The sequence below is a fragment of the Tachypleus tridentatus genome, chromosome 6 (genome assembly GCF_004210375.1).
Source record: "Tachypleus tridentatus isolate NWPU-2018 chromosome 6, ASM421037v1, whole genome shotgun sequence".
NCBI classification, from domain to species: domain Eukaryota; kingdom Metazoa; phylum Arthropoda; class Merostomata; order Xiphosura; family Limulidae; genus Tachypleus; species Tachypleus tridentatus.
In genome coordinates, this window is record NC_134830.1 from 70,268,902 (window position 1) to 70,281,274 (window position 12,373).

The 12,373-nt window shown below is 34.0% G+C and overlaps 1 protein-coding gene across 1 annotated transcript; it reads left to right on the forward strand.

Annotated features, from left to right (window-relative positions):
• Window positions 1-7,470: 7,470 nt before the first annotated feature.
• On the forward strand, window positions 7,471-7,890 carry LOC143251639 (protein FAM200A-like). The gene has a single exon (XM_076502904.1). The coding sequence runs from the start codon at window positions 7,471-7,473 to the stop codon at window positions 7,888-7,890; it is 420 nt and encodes a 139-aa protein (XP_076359019.1).
• Window positions 7,891-12,373: the final 4,483 nt, after the last annotated feature.

A 12,373-nucleotide genomic window follows, 5' to 3' on the forward strand; every position in this document is an offset into this window, starting at 1 on the left:
ATTTAATTATTATGTTAATTCTACATTAAAACATATTTAACATAAAATTTCAAGAACTGTTTTTTCTTGGAAAAAGTAATGAAAGTAATGAAAACCAGTTAACAGAAAAAAAACCCAACAAAAACAAAGCAGTTGACATCACTTTAAATAAGAAAGATAACCATAATTTTATTTCAGGAATAAAAAGAGGAAATTCGTCTAGTGTCAATAAATTTAAAAAAACTGTCCAATAAATGTACCCATACAAACCGACACTAGGAGCAAATGCCACTAATAATTCATGTTAATTAATGAAAATAAACTTAATTTAAAATACAGTACACTTTTATTAATTATGGAACAACCTGTTAAAAGACGGACAAAACGTAATATTAACTTAAAATCCTGATTAACCGAAAAATGTGCCAAAACATTTTTATTCATTCAAAGCAATTGAAATATGGCATTTGAACAATAATGGATAGAGATAAATGATGTGATTTCTCTTCGTTTAATAACTTCTTAGAACAAATTCGTCTTCTAAATGAGTTAATAACGAACATTTAACTAAATACTGGGTGTATACTGGAATTGAACATGTTATAACAACAAAAACTAAATGGCCGAATAAATTTTCCATATTTGCTCTTATAATATATGTATATAAGAAGAAGAATATTTTGAAAACAAATCTTGTAATTTTCTTTCTTTAGTTTAATGAATTGATAAATAACTGAGCTCTTACAGCAAAATCTAAATTTCTGTGGGAAAATGTTGCATCCTTTGTCATAGGAGGTTAACTTAAGGCAGCGAAATAACAAAGTACAAGTTGTATGACATGTACGTTAAACTTGGTTTCCTCTTGTTTTTAGTGAAAGACCATTATAATATAAATCTGTAACATCACACTGATTTGATTCAAGACCTTAAATACTTTGTAAACATGAAATAAAATACCTATCGTCAGACTGGTTGGTTGTTGTTGTGGAATTTCGTGTAAAACTACACGAGAGCTACCTCCGCTAGCCGTCCCTAATTTAGCAGTGTAAGACTAGAGGAAAGGCAGCTAGACATCACCACTAACCGCCAAATCTTGGGCTACTCTTTCAACGAATAGTGGGATTGGCTATCACATTATAACGCCTCAACTGGGCTGAAAGGGCGAACATGTTTGGTGTGACGGGGATTCAAACCTGGAACCCTCAGATTACGAGTCGAGCTTCCTAGCTTCCTGGCCATGCCGGGCCTCTATCGTCAGAAGATGACGATGGAAATATATTTGCGGGAAAGATGCGCTCTGCTACAACTAATAATAAACAAAGACTGATAATTTTAATTAATCATTAATCTGATATAGCAACCAAGACTGCAAGTTAACTAAGTTAAAGAAAGTTGTCGACGTAAAAATGTCAAACAGAGAAAATAAAATTATCGAACGAGATCAACTAAACTACATTGTGTGACACAAAATTTGTTCCTGGACAGTATGTGTTAGTTCTTAACTACTTATGTTGCAAAAATACAGGAAATGGCCATTATTCCCTTCAAACTTTGCTTTTGTTACCTGAATAATGACATTTAGAAATTAACTTATTCTCTATGTAAAAACGGACAAATTTGCCAATTTTCATTTACATAAGGTCTGAATAAAACGACATGTGAATCAAGATTTATATGTATTTATACTAAAGTTATACAAAAATTTTTAAAAGTGATTAATTTTTCGAGATTTGCGACTGTAATGTAAATCACTTTCACGTATCAGCCCCCAAATATAGTTTCCCATCATGTTTTCGTTATATGTTCCTTGATAGCGGCGTTCAAAGTCCAGTATATCATGGTGGAAGCGTTCGCCTTATTCCTCTAAGTATGCTCCCACGTTCTCCTTGAATTTATCAAGATTAGCGTCAAGGATATGGACTTTCAGGGACATCCTGCAGCCCATTTTGCCGTAGTTCTTCACCAGAGCCTCAACCAATTTCACATAATTTTCGGCCTTGCGATTACCCAAGAAGCCCCGAACCACTACGACAAAGCTGTACCAAGCTTTCTTTTTCCCTTCCTACTGAGCTTCTTGAGGAATTCTTTGCACTCCAGGATCTTCTTTATTTGTAGTCCAACGAAGACATCAGTTTTGACCTTTGCCCCAGACAGCTTAGGGAAGAAGTCTCGAAGGTACTTGAAGGCTGTGACAAATTGTTTCATAAGACTTAATTTTATGTGCAATGCTGTGACAAATTATTTCGTAAAACCCAATTTTATGTGTAATGGTGGGAACAATACCATCTGGAGGTTGACATTTGACATTGTGCCTCCCAACAGGGAACTCGGTCCGTTGTGGGCAGTGTCCCTGCTGTCACAAAGGCAAAGATAACAGGGAAACTTGGTAAAGCTTCCTTAGAGACCCATCAGAAATGCCACCATTTTGAAGTATCTGATAACCTCCCAGTCATACTCATCATACTTCAAGGCTTCTAACAAAGTCTTGACGCTGTTGTATTCGTCTTCGAGGTGCACCGAAATATATTTAAATTTTAAAAGGTCTAAAATTTGTATAATATAAAATCTTACTATTCAAGCAAGCAAAAATTGTCCGTCTTACCTTCTAGATTTTTTTTTAAATGCTCGCAGGTAAAATGAGGTGCCCAGGGTTTGTCTTAATCCCAGAAAGGCATGCTGAAACATGCCTTGTAGGCTTCACACATTTTAGGAGATGCTGTCAGAGAGTACTTTTTCGCTCTTTTCTTGATAAATTGACCACATACATAGCAGAATGCGTCTGGAGAATACTTGCAGCTTCTTCATGCCATCTTTGATAAAACCAGATAGGTCTATGTATTCACTTACGCAGCTAGAACTAAATTGAAGTGGTGAGTGGTGATCCCCTGTATATATATTACTATGGAAAGTTCTAGAAAATTCTCGTAAGTTCTACAACATTCTAGAAAGTTCTTGAAAATTATTGTAAGTTCGAGAAAATTCTCTATTATCTACTCAGCACTGAATCTACCTGAAATGTTTTGTAAAATGAATAAATTTGAAAATTTTATTACTCAGGTCACAAAAGCAAAGTTTGAAGAGAGAAATAGGTCTTTTCCATTTACTTTAGGCAAACTCATAAGTTATTGCTGTAATTAGATTTTCGACGATTTGTTCTCTTTTATAATGATTTTATTTTTACAAATCTTTGTATTTTAAATAATTTTTCAGACCTCTTTGATAAAATGATAACTGCTACATAATTAATAAAAATATATTAATAGAGTGCTTGCAACTTATATCGGGCAAATAAAGTTTGGTTTCATTAATCTTATTTTAGAAATTCGATTTGTTGTAAAACACTAGAAAATTACAAATGCAATGACAACGACAATATAATTTATTACAGGCGTTTGAAATGTAATGTGATAACAGTAATAAATCCTTAATGTTACCTAAACCTAACCTAAGTATTATGTAAACAAAGACAATAAACGCAGAGGTCCTTAAACATGACGGCAGGAAGTGAGAAACTGACTTTTCTAAAAAAAATAAAAAATAAATGATACATTAGTGAAAATGTTTCGAAACATTATTATCTTGTTATATTTATTTTTCTCATATCTTACCCGTGCATACAATAACAATGAGAATTTTTGGTAATATTTTATGATTAATTAATCACTTGTGAAACAAAAACGTAAAACGAAACAGTGCTATGAAGCAGGCTCTTGATGACAAAGCAGCAAAGAAACTTAACAATATTAATTAAAAAGGGTTATAAAAATAAGTTAACTACATACGTTTGCATAACAAATATTAACATCGCCAATGGTACAGCGGTATGTATGTGGATTTATAACCCTAGAAACCACGTTTCGATACTCGTGGAAGGTAGCGCATAAATAATTTTTTTGCTACAAGAATAAACATTAGGAATATTGCTCTTCCAGGATTTTACTAACTTTCAGAATTTAAGCCTAATATTTCTTTAATATTTGAAATAAACGTAAGATGTGTAGGTACTTTCACTGACCTGTTATGGTTATCTTTCAATCTTTAGAAAAGCTTCTAGTCAGACGTGACGGATACACCACACAATATTTTTAAGGGGATGTCGGTCGGTTTGTAATTTATCATGAGAGTGTATATTCCTAAAATATTTGTTTAATAGTATGTGTGTTTTATAGGAAAAAACACATTTTAGCTATTTGCTGTGTTCACCGCAAGGAATGTAACCTCGAATTTTAGCGTCGTAAGTCCGTAAACGTATAACTGTCCCACTAGGAGATTTCTAAAGTATAATACAACAGGTTTGCTGTGTTAGTTGAAGCAATATTCATCTACATTTCCAGCTCTCAAATGAAGCACTTGTAAGGTCATTAATATATATATATACATATATATTAGGTTGTTGTAACCAAAAACAAGCCGAAACAAAAATAAATAAAAATGAAAACGATATACTAATTTAAAGGATCCAAAGGTACAAGCTATAATGTGAGATATAAAATGTATCCTATGTTTTGGAGGTGACGGAAGAAGTAGTAGCCACATTGCGGTAGAGATACACCGTCTATCAGTCTTAACCTCCATTCGCCAGTCTCGCATAAAAAAATAAAATAAAAGTAAATGAATAGCAATAGAAACAGAAATTAAGGGAAGTGTGATGCGAGTGCTCAAGTCCACAATATCCCACATCTATATCACTCTTCACTGTGTGCAGACAGTTATTGGAAAATGATTCCTCTCCAAAGTGAAGAAGAAGAAAAAAAAAAAAGGTACTACATTGGGGGTAAGTAAGTTAAACAGACTTATCTCGTGAAGTTAGTATTCCAACCCCCATTATGGTAGAATGGCTCTAACTGGTAGCCCAGTGAACGAATTATACTAATATAAAAAGTCCCATCCAGTTATCTAAATTAACTAGTATAGCTCCAAACCACCACACATTTATTAAGTCTAGTATGACTATCATGCTCTAAACCAGTGGTTCTTAACCTGGTAGTCGTTTGAAGTTTCTCGGGGAGTCACAGAAGGTTTGGGAATTATTGGGGAAATCACGGAGCAGTTTGTAGTTTTTGTGGCAAGTGCCTGTAACTGCCCACCAATGAGAAACAAGCTGAAGTGCGGCAGTTGAACCGCGTCGAGATGCTTGTTGCGCAACCACCTATCTAATTTTGAGTAAAAATTTTCATATATTACAACCTTTTGAATTGCCTAAATTTTTAATTATAATATTAATACATAGTACTTAAAATTTAAATATCAAATTTTCCATCGTATTTAGTATATTTTCTCATTATATATATATATATATATATACTGGAAGCGGAAAATGTTTGGCAAGATAATTTAGCCTCTGAACAATTCGGTCTCAAGGAAATTCGTCCTCAAGATGATTAGGTCTTGAGATAATTGAATCTCAGCATATTTCTGCCTTAATTCATTTGGCCATCAAAAAATTTGCCTGATAAACCTCAGCAATTAAAAATAGAACTAATTTCCACAAGACTTATATTAAATTAGAAAGACAGATAAAATGTTACCATACTATATATATATATATACATACATTTATATAATGTATATATATTGACTTTTTATTTAATTTATAAAAATAAAAAAAATTCGTTTGTTTGTTTGTTTTTGAATTTTGCACAAAGCTACTCGAGGGCTATCTATGCTAGCTGTCTCTAATTTAGTAGTGTAAGACTAGAGGGAAGGCAGCTAGGCATCACCACCCACCGCCAATTTTTGGGCTACTCTTTTACCAACGAATAATGGAATTGACCGTCACATTATAATGCCCCCAAGGTTGAAAGGACGAGCATGTTTGACGCGACGGATTTACGAACCCGCGACCCTCAGATTACGAGTCGCACGCTTTAACACTAATCAGCGTTAAAATTCTATCCAAAACTTCTTGAGGGGTGCAGCGCTGTGCCATACTGCAGACACACAAGACACTTTTCACACAAAAAACAATATTTTTGTCTACACAAGATCGAGTGAAGTTATTTATTTTACTATTATTGTTTATTATTCATTATTTATTTCTTATTTTATCTTCATGTCTGCAAGTTTCTGAAACGAAATTTTATTTTCTTGCAGATACATTTCTGTTTTCTGTTCGCAATATGTCTGCAAAGAAGCGTACATACAATGAAGCCTTTCTCAAGATGGATTTCACAAGTATCGTTCAGAACTCTGTGGTCAAGCCGCAATGCATCGTTTGCGGAAAGGTTTTGAGTAATGAAAGTATGAAGCCAAGCAAACTGAAGGTGCATTTTGAGTCTCTTCACAGCCAACTGTTGGACAAAAGCTTGGACTATTTCAAGTGAAAAGAAGCTTCTCTAAAGGCCAGTCGCATGGACTCCACTGGTCACTTCGCTGGTCAGAACAAAGCAGCGTTGGAGGCTTTATACAGAATTGCTCTAAAAATTGCGTAGACCAAGAAGCCTCATACCATTGGTGAAGATCTGACTAAGCCTTGCATTCTGAAAGCAACGAAGGCAATTCTTGGAGAATAGCGGGCACACCAGTTGAGGGCAATTTCCTATCGAATGATATAGTCAAAAGTCGGATCTCGGACATGAGTAAGGATATTCTGCTGCAAGTTGGACTGCTGTAAAGAGTAGTCCTGTGTATTCACTGCAACTGGATGAGTCGACAGATGTTGCCTCGTGTTCCCAACTCATTGTTTATGTTCGCTATCTTGACAGAGAAATTATGAAGGAGGAGTACTTGTTCTCTGAGCCAGTGGCCACAACAACTCGTGGAGAAGACATTTTCAAAATTCTAGAAACCTTTCTCCTTAAACATGGGCTGAGTTGGGAAGCACTTGTTTGTCTGTGTACAGATGGGGTTCCTTCCATGACTGGTTGCAAATCTGGCTTCAAAGCCTTCATGAGAAATGTCGTTCCGCATGTCTCGTTCACTCATTGCATGATTCATCGTTATGCTTTGTCGATGAAGGTCTCCCACTTGGACTTCAAGAAGTGCTTACGGACGTTGTGAAGGTTGTGAACCATATCCGAGGGAACTCAACAACTTCAAGAGTTTCTAAAGTGCTTTGTGAAGAAATGGGTGCTGACTTCTCTGTTCTTCTGTTTCACACGGAGGTACGTTGGCTCTCAAGTGGCACGGTTCTGAATCGGGTGCTACAACTTCGAGAGGATATAACGATGTTGTTGGAACAAGGTCGTACCTCGAAAGAGAATCTTCTTCATGAAAAGATGCAAGATGACCATTTCGTAACAAAGGTTGCCTACCTGGCTGATTTCTTCTCTGAGGTGAATTCCCTGAACATTTCACTCTAAGGAAATCTTGCAATGCTGCACACAGTTCGTGACAAAGTGGCAGCGTTCAAGTATAAGATTCAACTTTATCAGAAACGAGTTCAGGACGGTGACACAACGTTCTTCTCTCAGATGACGACTATCCTGGCTTCTATGCCAGAAGCTGAATGCAGTTTCCGTGTAGAGATTTCAGCTCAAGTTCTGGCTGTGAATGACGCCATCAAAAGTTACTTCCCAAGATTGGATGACCGTTGTACTGATGTATGGATCCTTCAGACCCTTTTTAGTGAAGGAGAGTACCATCAGTGATACTGATGTTGCTGCCAAGGTAGAATTTCTTCAAATTCGTGAGGATACTCAGATGAAAGTCGATTTTTCTGAACAAGAGCTTCCTACATTTTGGGCAAAACTGAAGAACAACTATCATCTCCTTTCGATGCGTGCACTGACTATGCTGATCCAGTCCCCTTCGCCCTATCGCTGCGAAGCTGGATTCTCAACTATGATGGCTCTGAAAACAACGGCACGCAACAGGCTTTTGATTAACGCCGACATGAGGTGTTGTCTGTCGAGCATTGTTCCTCGCTTTGATGTACTTATGGCTGCAAAACAATATCAACCCTCACACTGAGTGAATAAGTAGGTTTTGTATGATGTTCAGTAATTCCATGAATTTTGCATTTGTTTAGCACTTGTAGCATTTCTCAAGGTCATTTATTTGTAACATTTTTAATAAATTAGAATCTTTATATAGTTTTGTTTTATTCTATGTTTTGTTTATGGCAAAGTTCACCATTACAAAAATTATTATAGGGGTCACGGTAATATCCTGGAGAGTCTCAGGGGGTAAGACGATGAAAAAGGTTAAGAACCACTGCTCTAAACAAACCAATATAATTAGTCAGAGGTTTAGATTTGCTGTTCTTAACGGAGTCTTTCCTTTTGATTATGTATTGATTTAATTTACTTAACTCATTCTGTATTAATTTTCTCATATATATTGGTTTGTTATAACTTAAAAACAAGCTAAAACAAAAATAAATTAAAATATAATAAATTACTAAACAAATAATGCTGCAAAGATTCCAGCATACAAGCTATAATGTGGGATATAAAATGTACTCTAGGTTTTGGAGGTGACTCAAAAAGTAAAACTCACATTGCAGTGGGGATACACCATCTATCATTCTTAACCTCCATTCATCAGTCTCACATAAGAAATAAAGGAGTAGCAACAGACATAGAAATAAAAATTAAAAGAGCGAGATGTGGGTGCTCATGTTCATAACTATCTTACATCCATATCACCCTTCATTGTCTGCAGACAGTTATGGGAAGGTCACTGCTCTCCAAAGTAAAGAAGAAGATAAAAAAAAGTAAGTATAAGGTACTACATTGGGGTAAGTAGGTTAAATAACTTACCTCATGAAGTTAAAATAATAATATATTGAGCATTTAGGTTATTCTGCTAAAAGCCATTCAAAAGATGAAGAAATTCAATGAATGTAAACTTAGTTCGCATTAAAGTAAAGTGTAATATTCTAACTCAAACATTTTCAAGTTCATTTAATTCATAAGAGAATAAATTATTAAACCTGGATTATCAATAAACGCAAGGATTGTAAAGTATGCTTTCATTAATCTCATATAAATCTTTACTTTTTTACTCAACAATGTAACAAGTTCTTGTAACTGGTAACGACCAATTCTCCACCTGCAATAACATTCAAGAGCTAAATGCTTTTAACATTCCAATAATTGATAATAGTTTTTTTACTGAACCTGCCCCTGTCTCATGGCTCAGCTGGGAGCTTCAAGACTAACAACGCTAACATTTTGAGATTCATTCCTACGGGCATGACCAGATTAAAGGCCTACCTTAATCTGCCTGGAGCTGAAGACTTCCAGAGGACCTACTCACATTACTTCATGATACAAAAAACAAATAAGATGGTCATTCGAGCCAATTATTTAAAAGAACTAACTTTATAAGTTTCTAAAAGAAGACAGATCAGAGAATTGAAATTTAAGTTTTTTTTTCTCAGTCAGGAGAGGATACAGAATTTTTTGAAGAGCGGCATTCAGCCTGTAAAAGAACTGTAAAATAAATAAGAACAGTAGTATATTTGTGATATTAAGATGCATGTAGGAGTGTTTCAGAGGAAATTCGTTGATTCGATCAATAGTCAATACTAAAAATCTAGGTTTGTCATAACATACTTGTTTTAAATTTCCACTTATTATCCTACTAAATACTTTTATGTTTTAAGGTTGTGCTTGGTGAATTTAAGTATAAGATGTTGATGAATCTTCGAAGTATCATAATTCTTACGTATTAGGGCAATTTTATCTGTGAATAAGATAATTTCGAAATATAGTTCATCGACATTTTGATATTTATCATATGCAAACTATACATACACAAAATGCATAGAACTTTAAGATATGCATATTTTTGAATTAAGATAGATTGCATAGAAATACTAAATGTATATTTCATTTCACAATTGGGTCAATAATAATAGTTCACGTTATGCATTATTCTAGTTTGAATTTTGAGCTGAATAAATATCTTGAAGATAAAATAATTTATGTCTGTGTTATTAGCTCTGTTTATACAAGATCAGCCATTTTTACCGATATTGTAACCACCATAAAATATATGAAATAGATCTAAATCACCCCTTTTTTCTTTCTAAAACAGCTACAGATTATAGTCGAAAATTATAATTACTTACAATAATGTGGCTTCAGAATTTTTTGTTCAATTATTCATCTTAGAATATGAAATATTTTCACACACATGGAGTTCCCTAAAATTGCGTAGTTTATTTAGCTTTCTAACTACCATAGAAATGACTTAAAATTATTCCGATATCTGGTCAAACAAAGCCTCAATAGAGATATTTGAAGAAAACAACTTACAGATGTTGAAATTATTAGTCCACTGTTCCACAGTTTTAGACCCTACAGCTGCCAGTTGAATACAATATTCGCCTTTTATTGGTTTAATATAATGTAATGTAATGTAATGTAATGTAATGTAATATAATATAATATAATATAATATAATATAATATAATATAATATAATATAATATAATATAATATAAAACATGACATTTGTCTAGTATTTTATTGCTAATATCTCTATAAAGCAAAAGCTTTATTGTGACAAATTCTTGCTATAAATTCATAGTTTAGCTTGAAGATATATGAATATAATGTAAGTGGTAAATTACAAGGAAAGTTATAACGCCTTAGAGAGTAGCAGAAAATGTTGACATAAATAGTTCGAACTGGAGAACTGTCATCATGATACACAGAAAGTGAAGTTTAGCATTTATATATATATAAAAAAGAACCCTTCTAAGAATACAAAATTGACGCTTCATTTTATGTTGATGAAGTTTTATTTGCAAATTATGTTAAATGCCAGCTTTATTGAAATACATTTATAATAAAGTAGTTTAATTAAAATTTGAATGTAAATGTACAAGACTGTGTAAGACGAACTTTGACCTATTCATAGTAAAAGCGTTAACACTCTCAACACGGGCTCGGTCCCAGGAAACGACTTTTACCTGTATGTCGTTTTAATACTATGACAGTTAATGCATTTAGTATATCATCACAAAATCTGACAGGTTCTCAGTAAACAGAAGAAGTCGTTTGCACGAAAATAAATAAGTTTTGTTTAATGAAATATTTTTACCAAAGAATTTTCCGTGAATTTATCGAGTTTCTTTTTAATTAGTTCGAGTGCAAAGTGATTTTCATTTTAAGATTAAAAATAGTTTTCTTAATCTCAAATGACATTTGCGTTATCTCTAAAACTTAAATATATGTTAAACTTTTTTTTTTCACTAAAACTTTATATTTTACTTGTTATTTTCTCCACTCTAGCTCTATACAAGGTTAGCCAATTTCACCGACCTCATAACCACCAAAAATCTCGAAATAAATCTAAGTTACATCTTCGTTTTTGGAATGACTTCAAATTGCAACATGAAACTACATTTCTTTAAACTAAGTAGTTGTAATTTAAAATTTGTCTGTTCTGAAAGTGTTTGTATATGAAAAAGTTTTCGTTTGTTCATTAACCTAATATCTGTCTTTCTTCGAATACATATAAAACATCTTCCTTTAGGCTCGGTATGGCCAGGTGGTTTGAGTCACTTGACACGCAAACTGAGATTCGCGGACTCGAATTCCGAATTCTCATTCCACTAACATGCTCGCACTTTCGACCGTAAAGATATTATAATGTTTGGCCAATTCAATTATTCGTAAAATGGGTAGCCCAAGAGTTGGATGTGGGTGGAGATCACTAGCTGCCTTCCGTCTAATTTTTCACTGTTAAATTAGGAACGGTTAGCGCAGATAGCCTTCCTAAAGCTTTGCGCGAAATTCACGAAACAAACAAACATATGTAGGTTTTCCTGCAAACAAAAACTTCTTCTTTCACAGCTGTTGACGTTATAGTGCGGGAAAATACTATGTTTGTTGTTACACCAGGGTCGTGGTTTGTACCCTGTGCACAAGTACACCATATGACACTTTCCAAGGCTACATCCATGTACGTAATGCATCAGTATATTAGCATTTACTGTGAAAAAGTGCAGGTTTACCTACCAGCTTGTAAATTAATAGTAAAACAACAAAAAAAGGGCAGATATTTTTTTATAATAGACAGTTTACAACCCCAATTCTGTTCACAAATGCATTCAACATTGTAACAGTTTCGTTACATCTTTGGAAAATGGGGATTATGGTTTGCAGTACCTTTACAAAGTCAATTTGACTATACTTTGGTTGTAGGATGTTTTCATAAATAGTGTGTTTTCTTATATCAAAGCCATATCGGGATATCTGCTGCGTCTACGGATTTATAACGCAAAATTCAGGTGTTGGTGCCCCCCCCCCACCGGTTATACAAATTTTATAACGAGTTATTTTTAATTATAATTTTGATTACTTTCTCAGAATTTAGTAATCGAAAAACAATGAAATTTCTGTCGCATATTGAAGGAACTTCACAGCAAAAATGGCAAATTTCAAACCTCAAGAACTACTCACAAACACATGCTCCAAGACCTGACGTTGATCTCGTGT

Coding starts and splice junctions, on each gene's coding strand:
- LOC143251639 (XM_076502904.1), top strand. CDS start 7,471: ATGACGCCATCAAAAGTTACTTCCCAAGATTGGATGACCGTTGTACTG.